This window comes from Colobus angolensis, unplaced genomic scaffold (assembly GCF_000951035.1).
Source record: "Colobus angolensis palliatus isolate OR3802 unplaced genomic scaffold, Cang.pa_1.0 Scaffold200, whole genome shotgun sequence".
NCBI classification, from domain to species: Eukaryota; Metazoa; Chordata; class Mammalia; order Primates; family Cercopithecidae; genus Colobus; species Colobus angolensis.
This window is the reverse complement of record NW_012115156.1, coordinates 6935095-6951247: the sequence shown is the minus strand read 5'-3', so window position 1 is coordinate 6951247 and position 16153 is coordinate 6935095. Positions and strand designations below refer to the sequence as shown.

The 16153-nt window shown below is 36.0% G+C and overlaps 1 protein-coding gene across 2 annotated transcripts in view; it reads left to right on the top strand.

Moving 5' to 3' along the window:
• WDFY3 (WD repeat and FYVE domain containing 3) overlaps positions 1–16153 on the top strand; it is a 273196-nt gene that overhangs the window by 86905 nt on the left and 170138 nt on the right. For both annotated transcript variants that reach the window (XM_011941788.1, XM_011941789.1), the window contains one exon: positions 9991–10114. In XM_011941788.1, the coding sequence (XP_011797178.1) occupies positions 9991–10114 (124 nt within the window). The remainder of the gene's footprint in view (positions 1–9990; positions 10115–16153) is intronic.

Sequence of the window (16153 nt, the reverse complement as noted above, 5' to 3'; positions counted from 1 at the left end):
ATTTGCTGTTGTCTAAGAGATACTATAAGAGGATGGTTGTAGGCTATAGATAAACCAAATAGAGTTAATGTTTTAATGTATTTTGTAAATTACATGTAGCAAACTTGTTGGGTGTTTTTAAAATAACTTTTTTTAGGCCAGGCGCAGTGGCTCACACCTATAATCCTAGCACTTTGGGAGGCCAAGGCAAGTAGATCACCTGAGGTCGGGAGGTTGAGACAAGCCTGGCCAACATGGTGAGACCCCATCTCTACTAAAAATACAAAAATGAGCCAGGCATGGTGGCTCGCGCCTGTAATCCCAGCTATTCAGGGGACTGAGGCAGTAGAATCTCTTAAACTCGGGAGGCAAAAGGTTGCAGTGAGCTGAGACCACACTGTTGCACTCCAGCCTGGGTGACAAGAGCAAAACTCTGTCTCAAAAATAATAATAATAATAATAATTTTTTTATGTGTATCAAAAGTTCACAAATACATCATTTAAAAGAGTCAGATAGTTTCACAGGCTTATAGGTGCTCTCCTGCTGTTCACCACTAATTGCTGTTGCCATGATGGGCTTTTAAATAACGTATTTTTACTGCTGTTGGTTGTGTAGTTTTAATTGACTTCCTACTGAGGAATATGAGAATTAGCTTTTTTGCTTCCTCTCCCTCCGAACAGTAACATACATACATACACTCATTCATACATGCTGCCCTTCTCATCGTTTCCCTATAGTTATGCTGCTTGTGTAAGCAGTAATCAGTGTTTGCTCTCTACTGATAGTGGTGTAAATTTAAATTTATTCAAAGATGAACCTTATACTACCTTTATTTTTCTATTATTATAGAACTTGTTTTCCTCAGACTTCATAACTGTCTCAATTTCTTTCTCTCCATGTCTCTGTTTCTTGGTTTCCCTTCTCTCACTCTTTTTCCTCCTTCTCTTTCTCTCTCCCTCCCACATTTTCTCTGCCTTGCCCTGTCTCTGTCCTTTTCATCCTGTGTCTCCCTGCCTTCCCCTGTTTCCATTTCTTTCTTCCTATCTCTGTCTGTCTCTCTCTATGCCTTTATCTCTCTCTTCTCCATCACTGTCTTTCTCTGTCCTCCCATTTCTCTCTTTATCTCCTCTCTGTCCCTATTTCTCTCTCTGTCTCTGACTCTCCCGTTTCTCTTTTTCTTCTCCCCTGGATCTCCCTTTTTCCAGATCTATCTCCATGCCCTTGGCTATGCCTTTCTCCACACCCACCCCCTCACCCTGTGCCCCAATCTCTGACTGGCTCTCTCCCATCTAGTCTCACTTCTTGTCTATATTATTTTCTTTGTTCATCTATCTTTCTGTATGAAATTTTCTAGGCTCTTCCTTTTCTCGTTCCTTTGAAATTTTATTGTGGCTTCAGCTTAAGCCTTCTTAATCTGAAAACTTGTATTGTTCAGTCTGGGTAAATATTCTGAAAGATTTCTTTGAGAATATTCTCCCCTATATCGTATATGTTCCCCCTTTTCTGGACTTCTGTCAATCAAACGTTAGCTCTTTTAGAGTAGTGTTGTGCTATTACTATCCCAGTTTTAATTTCCTTGAATTCTTTCTTGTTTTATTATTACTATTTTATTTATTGTTTTAGTATGTCTCATGTTCAGTAGATAGACTGTCACTTAATCTCCAGTGTTTACATATCAGTGTTCTTGTCTTTGATTTGCAGTGATACCTCTCTTCTTCCTCTTAAGGAACTAGACTTCTAATTGTCTACTGCACTGGGGAGGAACAGTCACCTTCAGTTTCTGGGCTGTAAAATAATAATATCAACCTTATTGGGTTGTCGTGAGAGTTAAATTCAGATAACATACTTACAGCACTTAATAAGTGTTTATCCCAAGAAATGTGTACCTATTATTATTGTTATTATTGTATCTATTATTGTTTTTATTACATGAATCTATTATTATTTTTGTTGTTGGGAATACTAGTGAAAGGGAATGAGTGAGAAAGAGAGTTGAAAGGGGGCAGTAAAAGAATTGATTAGTATTGTCAGCTCAGTAAAGGCTGGAGATGATAAATTTATACTAGACCTTAGCTGTACTGGCCTGTGTGAAAAAGTAGAGAAAGCAATACCTGATTTATTGAGATTGAGGTTTTTATATGCTGGTAAGGCAGAAGGGCAAGAGTGCAAGGAAGGTTAGTTCACATATCACCCATGAGCTTGTGTTGGATACAACAGGAAGATAGAAACATTAATGCATTTAGAGAATGTACATTTCCTGACTTATGAAATAATAGGATAGATTATCTGCCAAGAATGATAGAGGGAGGAGATGGTGGAGTAGGAACGTGAGAAGAGGTGGGGAAAGGTTTAAAATAGCTCTTTTAAAAATGGGAGGGAGAACTATGGCAAGCCATTGTTTTAAGCCCTATTCAGGGAAGTTACTAGTTTTTATTACCGGGAAGTTAATTTTTATTACCTGGATGTTTGTTTTGTTTTTAAATCTTATTTTTGTTTTACTTTAATGTCATGATGTGCTATTGGTTACTGAGTAGTTTAAGGTAATTTCCTTTTCTCAGACTTAGGAATGTTTACAAGGTAATGAGAATGTTTAGAGCAGTTAAGGGAATTGTTCTTGGATATTAACATGAATTATTAAGTAATATCCTACATATGTATGTATCCCATGTATTTCATCAGTTAGGCTTCCACAGTCTACTAGACTAGAAGAATCTTAGGAATATTTGTTTTTTTAATAAGCAGATATGAGATGCTTTAATAATTATTCTCTATTTATAATGTTTGACTTAGTTGTCTTACGTCCTATGTTATTGTCTCATTAACTATTAACAAATTCTCTCAAAAGGTTTTAATTGGTTGATTAGAAACATATGTGTGTGCAATGCTTTAACCCTCTAATATAATGAGTGATTTGAATATCACAAAGGTTCAGTAAACTCTTAACTAATGAAAAGATAGAAAGTTATATCTGTACTGTTGTGACTAATTTGAAAAATGTATTATTTAAAAAAATTCTTATTCATTGGATCTAATTAATAAACTAAAATTGTTCTTAGACACCATTTCCATTAAATTTGGAAATATGTAGCCATATCTATTTAACATTTGGCCATTTGTGCTTGAACATTCTCCACTAGTGAGAAATACCTATGGTGAGTGAGTAGCTCAGTATGTCGCTAGAGCCAACCAGTTCTTACCATGATTTCTAAAAAGGGATTGTGGTGTTGATTGTGAGACTTTGCTTGATTAGAGCTAAATGGTGAACAAGCTGAAATAGACATGGACACCTAGCTACAGACTAGTTAGACATGGACAACCAGCTACAGACTAGTTTTTAAAGTATGCTTAGTAGTGTTATTTCAGTGCATCATTTTTGCCTTTGAGAGACATGGGTTGGGAAATGACATGTATTGAGTCTTTTTTCTGGGCCAGGTCTCATGCTGGGTTCTCGAAATGCCTCCTGTTTTCTTCATTACAGTCCTACAAGGAGGCTGCTGTTATCTTCCCTCTTACTGATTTGCTCAAACTGAAAGATTATAGTGAAGTCTGAAAATAGCTGAGTAATATTTATTCAGCACTCTTAAAAATAATTAACCTTTAGTCCCAGAACAAAAGCTGACAAAGAAAACATTTGGTTTAAACTTGTCAAAATGAGTAACATTTTAGTTGTCTAAAAATTCATAACTGCCACTGTTAATTACTGTAGTATTTATTATATTTTGTTGTATAGTTTTAAAATGTAATGTTTACCAATTAGATCTTCTGTAAGAAACTCTCCTTATTTTTTAACATAATTCCAATTTATGTTTGAGAAGCACGTAAATGTAATACAGTGTTCTTTTTAAAGCCGTTACAAATTATCATTACTTTTAAATTTGTTGGCTTAAGAGAGAGGTCACCCAAACTTAGAACTAAATAAGAGAGAGATCAGAAGGCAGACAGATGAATTATTTTGTTGCAGCTTTATTACTTATTATGTAATACCAATACAGTTGATACTGGAGAGTGTGGCTTGGGTCTGTGCAATAAAGGACTTGCTGAGTTCAGCCCTGAAATAGTCATGTTTACTTACCAGTCACTGGCAAAACTGGACAGTCGCAGGCCACAGCCAGAGCAGATGAGAATGCATATTCTTATGAGGCAGGCAGAGCCCAAAAGGAGAGGACGGGACTGAGTTAGGCATTCTGTTCTTCTCAGACTCTCATCTGATGGTCCTTCTTAGAAACAAAAAGAGCATAAGATAAATCTTTCCTTAATCATTTATATTAATTGATAAGGAATCTTAACTGATTTACCATATGAAATAAAGCAATTACACCTTCGTTGTTAATTTTTTAACATTGTTATTTATAGCAAATTATTTTAGGACTAATGATGGCCAATAGTCTGACTTAAATTTAGATGTAACACATATTTAGGAAACAAAAGCCTCCATTTTTAAAAATTTTGTAAACATTCCAACCTCTCCTTTATTAGTCATATTTAATATATTTTTATTGAATAGCACCATTCAGTAACAAGTATATATTGAGCCTTTTTGAATGCCATTAGAGAACATCATTAATTTGTTTTCCCTGAGTACCAAAAATGTCTGGTTGAAGAGGTGCCAGGAAATCTTCTGAAATCTATTTAGGTGGATATTAAAAATGATTCTTTTAAAAATAAGTCAAACCTTGCTATTTTTCTGTAAAGATGAACACTATGCAAAGTGACAGTGCTAGGGTTCATGCACAGTTTGAGAAAAATATAGTACTGAGTGATTAAGAGCCTGACTTGAAATCAGATAGATGTAGTTTTAAATTCTGTCTGGATTACCTCCTGTTTTAAGTTAACTTCTCTAACTCTTAATTTCTTAAGTGTAAAATGAGGCTACTAGTAGAACCTATTCTGTAGGATTTTATGAGACTTAAATGACACCAAATTCTTGAATAGTGCTAGGCAGATTTTAAATGGATATTGTATGGTAATTATTGTTATTTCCAGTGAATTTGCAAGAAGGCATTTTTGTTCTTCAGTACTGTTTTTTTTTTTTTTTCAATCTGTTATGAATTTCACATATCTATTCTAGAATCAGCCCTTTTGAGTTGAATGTGTTACCTGTTCTCTTGCCCAACTTTCTTCCTCTGCAGAACCAGACATTGTTTGTCATTGTTTGTTTGAGGCCAGGTCTGGCTCTGTTGTTGCCCAGGCTGGAGTGCAGTGGTACCATCGTTGCTCACTGCAACCTCTGCCTCCCAGGTTCAAGCAGTTCTCATGCCTCAGCCTCCCAAGTGGCTGGTACTGTAGGCATGTGCCACCACACTCAGCTAATTTTTATATTTTTAGTTGACATGGGGTTTCACCATGTTGGCCAGGCTGGTCTCAACTCCTGACCTCAGGTGATCTACCTACCTCAGCCCGCCAAAGTTCTGGGATTAAGGCGTGAGCCACCGTATCTGACCTAGAACCAGAAAAATTTGACAAGTAGTCAGTACTCCCTGAGAGTGAGCACACCTTCTGACACCCAGCTTCATGCTGCATCCTCTTTGGCAAACATTTATGTAAATGATGGAAGCATTATATAGTTTCCAGAAATACCACTACTTACTGAAAGTAGTGAAAACATACCTAATACTTTTAGATTTAATTTTTGAAGTCAACCACAAAAACTACACTGTTTTCTTTGCTACCTTATCCATTCAATATTATCTGCAATGTCAGATTCATGCTTTAGTTCCTCTATCCTTCCAATCTTATCAAATTGTACCATTTTTCCTCTTAGACAGAATGCCCCAGCTTTATATACCTCCTTTTCATTACTCTGTACCCCAAAATCAGTCTCACTTTGAGGTCTTTGCACAGCTCTGATCTCACTGACTGCAACCCTCTTTCCTTGTCTCTTTGGATTGTAACTTTTCCTCATTAGTCAGTGTCATCCTTTGGCAGCAGTGTCACTTCTTCAGAGAGAACTTTCCTGACAACCTTCTTCCCACCCCAGGCATTCTCTTTCAGCCACCCTGTTTTACTTTCTTCATGATACTATTTTTAAATAATTTTAAGTTTAAAATCAACTTATTTACCATTGGTCTTCTGTGCTAAAATGTCCTGTGTTTCATGAGCACAGGAATCATATTGTTTTATTTACCTTTGTATTCAGTACTCTTCTAACATTGCCTGGCATATATTAGGAAGCCAATAAATATTTGTGAGTGAATAAACCGAATAAACCTTATTTAAGAAGCAGTGCTTGTTCATTTCAGATTAGCAAATATGACATAGTCTTTTTCTGTAGTACTGATTTTGGATTGGTAAATTCAAGCCAGTTTTATTTATCTTGTGAGAAAATTTATTAGAGGAAATAAAGCAGTAAACATCAGGATTTGTGTAAAAAATTACTGGCATTTTCAACAGCATATTATTTACCCAGCATGAAGATTGGTTGAATAATCGTATCTTACAACTCTTCAAGAAATGAACTATTGCTTCTGTTTAGTTATCCTAATAACTCTTAGCAATAAAATACCTCATACTAATTCTTAGGAGCAAAATATACATTGATACACCCTGAGTAACAGGAATATTATAAATACCTCCATTAAAAAGCTATGTACTCAGCTGGAGCGTTGGCTCACATCTGTAATCCCAGTGCTTTGGGGGGCCGAGATGAGCGGATCACCTGAGGCCAGGAGGTTGAGACCAGTCTGGCCAACATGGTGAAACCCCATCTCTACTAAAAATACAAAAAAAATTAGCCGGGAGTGGTCGTGGGTGCCTGTAATCCCAGCTACTCAGGAGGCTGAGGCAGGAGAATCACTTGAACCCAGGAGGCAGATTGCAGTGAGCCGAGATCGTGCCATTGCACCACTCCAGCCTGGGCAACAAGAGCAAAAACTCTGTCTCAACAACAACAATAACAAAAGGCTATGTACTCATCTCTGAGCACAGGTGGAATGACTATTCAAACATGTGTCATTATTAGGCTTCTCAGTTTTTATCAGTCTCCAGTTTGTTAAAGAACAGAGGTTTCTGGCCGGGCGCGGCGACTCATGCCTGTATTCCCAGCACTCTGGGAGGCCATTGTGGGCAGATCACTTGAGCCCAGGAGTTCAAGACCAGCCTGTACAACATGGCAAAATTCCTATCTCTATAAAAAATAGAAAAATCAGCTGGGTGTGGTGGCGGGCACCTGTAATCATAGCTACTCAGAAGGCTGAGGTGGGAGGATCACCCTAGCTCAGGAGATTGAGCTAACAGTAAACCATGATTGCACCACTGCACTGCAGCCTGAATGACAGAGTAAGACCCTATCTCCAAAAAAAAAAAAAAGGCAGGGGAGGGTTATTTAACAGGTAGCATAGATTATTTAACAAGTAACAGAGGTTAATTCTAAGCACACAACATTTATCAAAATCTCAGCAGAAAAAAATGTGTCTGTTGAGGAAGTATTTAAAAGTATAGTTTATTTTTTGAGATTTTTTCAAATTACTAATTTGTCAAATTATTGAACAGACTAGGTGTTTGGATAAAAGGATATCCTTGTAGAATTGATTTATTGTTTTAGTGTTTTCAAGTCAATTTGAGGGAGGTTATAAGAAACATGTGTAAGAAACACATTTTCTATTAGAAGGATATTACATTGTTTGTTATATCCTTTTATTGGGTATTTGGAAGGAATCGTTTATATTATGCAGTAATCCCTCCTTACTCAGGGCTTTGCTTTTCATGGTTTCGCTCATCTGTGGTCTAAAAATATGAAGTGGAAAATTACAGAAACAAACAATTCACAAGTTTGAAATCTGACACCATTCAGCTCCATCCCTCCCGGGATGTGAATTATTCCTTTGTCCAGTGTATCCATGATGTATGGGCCACCTGCCCAATAGTCACTTAGTGGCAGCCTCAGTTATGAGACCTACTATTCTGGTATCAAGCTGCTTGTTTTCAAGAAGCTCTATTTTTCTTAATAATGGCTCCAAAGTGCAAAAGTTATGGGGATGGTAACTTGGGTATGCCAGAGAGAAGTCCTTCCTTTAAATGAAAAGGTGTAAGTTCTTGACTTAGTAAGGAAAGACCAAAAACTGTGTGCTGAGGTTTCTGAGATCTGTTATAAGAAGGAATCTTGTATTTGTGCAATTGCAAATAGTATATTGTTACAGTTTTTTTACTTTGTTATTAATTACTGTTGCCAGGCTCTTACTGTGCCTAATTTATTACTTAAACTTTATCACAGGTATGTATTGTGGTAAAAAAATACAGTGTTTACGGGGTTTGGTACTATCCATGGTTTCAGGCATCCATTGGGGTCTTAGAACTTCTCACAGATAAGGGGACTAGTGTAATATGAGGAATACAAGTACTTCCTTAAATATATATTTTTTTCATGCTAAGGACATTGCAAATGATGTGATTGATCAGGTTTTCTCTTCTGTATCTTTGAGCCAAAATTTGTAACCAATACATGGAAAATATAGAGGTCTTTCTGGTCTTAGATTTTTATTTAGTTTTCTTTTCCAGTCCATCTCCCTAGCTGGGTCTTTTATTTGCTTGTTTGTTTTGTTTTCCTTCTTAATTTTAGTTTATGTTCTTATGTTCTCCTTCAGTGCTCCTTGAATATTCTCTAGAATTTGGTTGTGAGGGCAGTCAACATATAAATAAACAACCATATTTAGGGAACATTACTATAAAAGGCAGAATGCTGGCTTGGGAGAATATGAAGATGAGTAAATTATGTTTTCTCCTTTTGTAGTGACGTTTCAATAGGTAATAATTATATAAAATACTGTGTAATGGGTGTTAAAAGGGAGAGATACTATAATAGACTTAGAATATAGAGAATTTCCTTTCAGCTATAAAGAATATTCTTTAAAATAATACCTCAGGGTACATCTAGTTATATACCCATTAAAATACCATTTCTTTTCTTATGATGGTCTGTCCAGGTTTCATTTTCTCAAATTCTTTTTGCTGAACCCATACCCATTTATTTTTAAAAATTATTTATTGTGGACGGAATATAGTGGCTCACACCTGCAATCCCAGCACTTAGGGAGGCAGAGGCATGAGGATAGCTTGAGCCCAGGAATTTAAGACCTGTCTGGGCAGTATAGCAAGACCCAGTTCTCAAAAAAAAAGATAAATAAAATTAAAAATAAAACTTATTTATTCTAAAGCTCATTTATATTAAAATTTGTGTAAAAACAAATTTATTTCATGACCCTCCTATTTATTTTCTTTTTTCTAGTTTTTTTGTGACAGTCTTGTTTTGTAAATTATTGTGATTAGAATGTAGAAATTCTGAGATATGAAATGAGTTTAGTGAATTCCGAAGTCAGCCTGGGATTTAGCAGTAGAGCCGCTTTTCACCATCCAATGTACCTGTACTCCATCAAAGATCCTTTATAACTTTTCTCTAAATTCTCAAATTAGGTTTCGTCAGAAAAATGTTGGCCGGACGCGGTGGCTCATGCCTGTAATCCCAGTACTTTGAGAGGCTGAGGCAGGCGGGTCACCAGAGGTCAGGAATTCAAGACTAGCCTGGCCAACATGGTGAAACCCGTCTCTACTAAAAATACAAAAATTAGCCGGACGTGCTGGCATGTGCCTGTAGTCCCAGCTACTTGGGAGGCTGAGGCAGGAGAATTGCTTGAACCCAGGAGGCGGAGGTTGCAGTGAGCCAAAATCGTGCCACTGCACTTCAGCCTAGTCAACAGAGTGAGACTCCGTCTCAAAAAAAAAAAAAAGAAACATGTTACAATTTCTAACGTTTTTAGTGAGATTGATTCAATTTTATCAATAATGTCTAAAATAAATAGATTTCATTTATTTAATCATTTCTTCAGCAAACTTATATGTAAAAGGAAATGTGACTAGATAGGTGATTTATTGAAAGTTGTGTTTCCAACATATTAAGATTCAAAGTAACTGTGTAGGTAGACTTTTCTGGACTTGATTTTCAAGTCATACCACACTTCAAAATTCACCAAATAAAAATGTGTCAGTGCTTCGTTAACTATGTCTTTTCTTATCTACAGGTTTTTGGAAATGCTCCGCCAAATACAATGACAGAAAAATTTTCTGATCTTCTGCAGTTCACAACACAAGTCTCACGACTAATGGTGACAGAAATTCGAAGGAGAGCATCAAACAAATCCACAGGTATTTTTACAGTAGCCAGCAAAAACTGATTTGTTTGAATGAACAGACAGTTCTGTAAAAGTCCCATTAAAATTAAATGGAAAACAGACCTTGTTCTCAGCACATTGAGTATTACGTTCATTTACCCATTCCCTTTCCCTTTCTTAGAGTCACATTCTTTTCCTGGTTTCAGCATCTTTAACTCTCGAGTAGTTCTACTTAAGGCTACTCTGCCTGGACCACTACCACTTCCACCCTAACCCTTTAAAATACTCTTCGTTTCCCTTTGAACAAAATACAAATTCCTCAGCATGAAATTTAAAGCCAAGCTATCATCTGGTCTTTTTTTTTTTTTTAAAGTATACACTGCTTCTAGTGCTTGTTTTCTGTATTTCAACCAAATCCTGCTGTCTGTGGTCTTCAAACATGTTTATTCTCTTATTTTAATCATTTACTTAGAGTGCTTCACTGAAGAAGGAGAATCTTTTCCTCATTTCAGTATGTCTAAATGTCAGCATGATTAAGTCATGCTTCCTTGATGAAATGCTTTTTGATTTCTTTAGGCAAAGAAACATTTTTTCTCTTCTGAACTACTGTTTTTCTTCTCAACCTCCTGGGTGGTCATTGTGCATGTGTCTTGATCTTCCCCGTAGACCATAAGCTACTTAGGGTTCTCTGTCATCTGTAGTAGTTGCTCTCTAGTCCAGCTACACAGCTGCCATTTTAACATCACTATTCACATTGTCCTGGGATGCCTTTTCATTTCTTTTGGATGGATTCTGTTTCCTGAATCCCTTATTTTGGTAGTGCATCTTTTCCAGCAGCTTCATAAAAAAGGATACAGGGGAGTTATCAGGGTTTTGTTCTGCTTGTTGTTTTAGACATACCATGAGTTAAACATTTTTTGACTATTGCTGTAAAAAATGGGTTCTTTTCTCTTCTTTCACCTGACAGCCTTTCAGCTGCCAGGACTTAGAACAAATTCCATTACATCATATAGCATGATTATTATAGAAAAGGAAACTTATTTAATACAAAACCAAGGGTCAATAAGAGAAAAGAAGACACATGTTTACCACTCTCATGATCTCACAGATACATGTGCTGGGGAGATGCGCTGAATACGCAGCTGTGGTTTATTTTGTTCTCCATTCCTAAAGGACAAACTCAAGAGTAATCTTGTTAGTGAAGAGACATTTAAACTGCCTATGACTTAGGCCATTGAATACTTGTTAGTTATTTATAGGAGTTGTTTGAGAATGCTAGCTATGTAATCCAGGAGGTCCTCTTTAGAAGCTACCAGTTGCCTGGGAAAGTTGACCATGGGTTGAGATGGTCAGTGGTGAGTGTCCTAGCTCTGCCTTCCAGGCAGCCCAGGATGAGCACTCAGGGTCATTTTGGAAAATCTTGCAGCTGCATTATTATCAGTCCTCTTTAAGTAAGTATCAGGTTCTATGTGGGAAATCATTTTGTCTCAGAATTTTAAAAATTTTCTTTTATAATTTAGGTTCTTACATTGTTACTGAGAAATCAAAAGCTACGTATATTCTTGATTTTTTTTTCCTCTGTGACCTATTTTTTTTTTCTAGAAGCTTTTAGGATCCTCTCTTTGTCCCTGCTTTTCTAAAATTTCATAATAACATGCCTTGTGGTAGACCTATTTTTATGCGTGTGCTGGGTACTCATTGGACTCTTTCAGTCTGGTTATTCATATCCTTTAATTTGGGCAAAGTTTCATGAATTGTTTAATAATATCCTCCCCTCTGTTTTCTCCTTCTAGTCAGATGACCCTTTTAGAATGTTCCTCTCATTTTCTTATCTTTCCTCTCATTTTCTCTTTGTTTTTTGATTACTTGCTGAGAGAACTCCTCAATTTTATCGTCTATCTCTTCTGTAGAGGTTTTTTTTTTCATTTGTGGCATTATATTTTTCTCATTTTAAAAAATATTTTTCATTTCTAAGTGTTCTTTCTTACTGGTTTCTGTTATTTTTGGGGTGTATTTTCTTCTCGTCTTTCTGAGGTTTCTTATTTTTTTCTTTCAGATTTTTGCCTCCCTAAATAATCTGTTTCTTTCAGGTTTAATAAAAAAGTTGTTTTTTCTCATCAATTTGTTTTTATCTTTGTCTTTTATGTTAGAGAATGTCCTTACATGTCTCACCCATGACCATCTACTCTTACATAAGAATGGAGCATTAAAAAGCTTTTTAATTGTGTGTGAATCTTGCAGCTGTGGGCTGCAACATAAGGTGATCTTGGTAGGCTATTTTTTTGGTGATCTTTTTCCTAAACTAAGCAGGTACTCAGAGAATTGTCCAGTCTCTGCTTGGAAGATATATGCCTGACTCAGCATTTTGGAAGCAAAGTAGGGGAAAGGTTTGGGGACCCTCAAGGTTTAGTATATAAGCTTTTATTTTACCTTTGTATGTCCAGATGGTGCCTGGTGCCCCCCAATCCACACTCCCTCTCTTACTCTTTTCAGTGAACAAACCAACCTCCGGTCTAGTGCCCACATAGTAGTGGGGACCTTGGGTCTAACTGCTCTTGAACATATTTTCCAGTGCTTCTCTGTGTAGTTCTTATTTCCTTCTGCTTCCAAAGGTGCCTTGTGCCACCAATTCCTGAGCCTCTCAGGGGTTCTTTGATAGTTTGGTTGCTTTTCCACTTTTCCTGAATTACTTCAAGATTCTAGGATTTGCTAATCAGTAACCATGAATCTCGCTGCTATTTTAATATCCAAAATTTCATTGCTTTCACTTATCCTGTTCTTGTTCTTAAAAGTTTATACCTTTTAAAAATCCTTTTATGAGCATTTTAATGGATGTATTCATCCATTGTCATAGTCCTGTAAGGAAATACCCATGCTGATGAAATGAGGTATTCCCCATTCTTTCTTGAATGACATACTAGATTAGGAAAAAATTCCTAAAACTTATTTATACTTGCCTCTGTTACTGTCTTTTTAAATATTTAATCTGCATGTTTGTAGAAAGACATTTTGCTACCTTGGAGATTCCTTTTCCAAACTCCCTTTATGATTTTACATCCATAGGGCAATTTTTTAGATGTAATGAAAGATGTCTTAAATAGAGTAGAAGATATCTCATTGTTAATTACAGTAAAAATTACACAAGTATTTTTTTTTTAACTTTTAAGTTTAAAATAATCATAGACTCTTAGGAAATTACAAAAATAGTACCTAGGATCATGTGCTCTTCATCCACTTTTCCCCATTGGTGGCAACTTATTACCTAGGAATTTTTTAAGAGACATTTTTTTCATATTGTGTAATTTCACATAACTTTTAGTTTTAAACTTTTGAAATTCATTAACCTTTGAATCCTATGATACTCAATTTAGTGTGTGTTACTTCTCATGAAAAATCTTTCCTGAGTACCCTGTCTCAAATAGGTCTTCTATCCTCTGTCCCCACACCCATTAATATCTATTCAGTCACATTATATGTTAACCTTCATAGCTTTGTTATCATCTGAAAGTATTTTCTTTCTTTACTCATTTAATTTTATTGTCTGTTATGTTCACCCCTGTATTACTAGCACCTAGAATAATGCTTGTCACATAATTAGGTGCTCAATAAACTTTTACTGATTTTGGACATAGGATTTCTCTGCCCTTTTTTTTTTTTTTTAATGCTTTGAGAATCAGAGTAGAGTTAGAAGAGCCAGCCTTCCTGATTTTTAGGAGAGAAGAATGTAATTCTGGAGTGTCTCCTCAGTCAGCCTTACCCTGGCTGTGGGAATCTTTGTTTTTTTTCTTTCATTTTTCGTTTAGAACATTGGAAGATTATTTTGGTCAGTGTTGTTATCAAAAATACATTCATGGAGACTTTTTGACCTCTTGATTTTCTAGTAAAAAGTTCTAGATTTTTCAGGACCTAAGTATATCCTAAATCATCCAACTCTTACATATTTCATCTTTATTTTCTTATTTACTTATTTTTATTGTGGTTAAAATAACACTTAATATGGGTTCTACCCTCTTCACCAATTTTTAAGTGTACAGTACAGACTGTTAACTATATGTACCATACTGTACAGCAGATCTCTAGAACTTTTTTTTAATCTTACATGATTGAAACTATACCCATTGGACAGCAGCTCCTCGTTTCCCCCTCCCCTCAGCCCCTAGCCATCAACCACCAGTCTGCTTTCTCCTTCTATAAGTTCAACTACTTTAGATACCTCATACAACCTTTTATTTTATAGGCAGTTATCATTGAAAAGAATTTTGTCTTAATTTACATTCACATACTTTTTCTAAAAAAACAGGTGAAGTGAACCTTCTGTTATTCCTTTGAAGGCTGGTTATGTTCATTGTTCACCAGAACAAGATTTTTCTTCCAGTACCCCTCTGAATTTGCTATGGAAGACTTGTTATTTTGGGTGTTACCTAATCAGCACTCACAGATACAGACTTTTTTATCAGATTACTTGAGATATGGGCTGTAGATATCTTCGTAGGAAACAAGCTTATGTGCAGTTCTGTTGTTTACATCTATCTGAAGTTAATGTAAATGGAAACTTTTTAGGGCATATCAAGTTGCAAAATGGATACATGGATGATTTGTTATACATTTAGGTCAAGTCACAGTCTCCTTGTCTCCCTTAATTCTTTCTTGGTCCTTTGCTTCCTTGTGGCTTTTGCTGGAAGTAAGTAGTGACTCAGTTAATTTGACAAAAATATAATGTTGTAGCCAGATTGTATAGAAGGTGTATCTTAAGATTTTTCCCCATCTCTTCTAGTTAGTTCAGCCAGTTCTAATTCTGCTTAAGTTTAAGAGCACATGGTCAATTTATATCAGCAAAGCAGAAAATTCCTACCTGCATAAAGTAGTATCTTCAGTTTATTATTAATGTTTTTGCTACATGCTAGGTGCCACTGTTAAACCTAGTAGTGCAATCCCCAGTGGGCAGCAATCCAGCAGTGGAGAGGCTGGATGATGTTGATCCCAGTACTCTTGTGGTGGGGTTAGTGGAATTTAGTGAATCCCCACTTAGACAACCCAGCCTTTTTTTTTAAACAGAAAAACAGTGTGCCCTGCTGTCCCCCAAGGATTTCAAAGCCACAACACCTTCAGGTAATTTCATTCCCAAGATGTGGTTATGTATTGTTAAATGAAAAGCATGGAAGCTGTAAATTCTAATATTTTTTTTCTGACTAACTTGTGGAATTTTTTTTTGGACGGGGTAAGGGGTGTTTAGGGCTTTGTGTCTTCATTAATGAAATAAGTATAATAATACCATTAATGTAACTCACCATCATCATGAAGCAAAAATTTGAAAATGGCATATGCTTTAAATGGACTTTGCAAAGGAAACCTTGTATTTCACTTATTAACATGTTTTGCATTCTGATTGTTTTGAATGCTAATTAAATTTGTTTTTTTTTCTCTCAGTGTAGGTTGAGAAATTGCATTTAAGATTGTCTGCATTCTTTACTTATTTAATCTAATCCTGGGCTTTACTAACTTCACTTCTGTGTTTTTCATTCTAACTATATGTGTTGAAATGCAGTGTGAAAGATAAAGCTTGAATCAAATGATTGACAAATCTAAAGATGGGTTACTATTAATATATTCTTTCATTAACTCGTAAAAACTTAAATCATCATTTCTATTTGTATTTGTTAAATATTGAAATTAAAAGATCCAGTATGTTTCTTACTAGTAGTGGGCATTTTTTCCTCAAAGTTTTAAGAAACCATTTGATTTATGGAGGTTTTATTTAAAATGTCTTACTAGTATACATAATTTTTTAAGATAGCACTAAATGCTGTATACTTTTAAAATGAGCTACTTACCTCATTTAAAATAAAATGTGAGGCCGGGCACAGCAGCTCACACCCAGGTACAGGTAATCCCAGTACTTTGGGAGGCCAAGACAGGAGGATCACTTGAATTCAGGAGTTTGAGACCAGCCTGGGCAGTATAGTGATACTCTGTCTCAACAAAGAAATTTTTTTTTCATTGGCCACGCATGGTGGTGCATACTGTTAGTCCCAGCTACATGGGGGACTGAGGCGGGGGGATTGCTTGAGTTGAG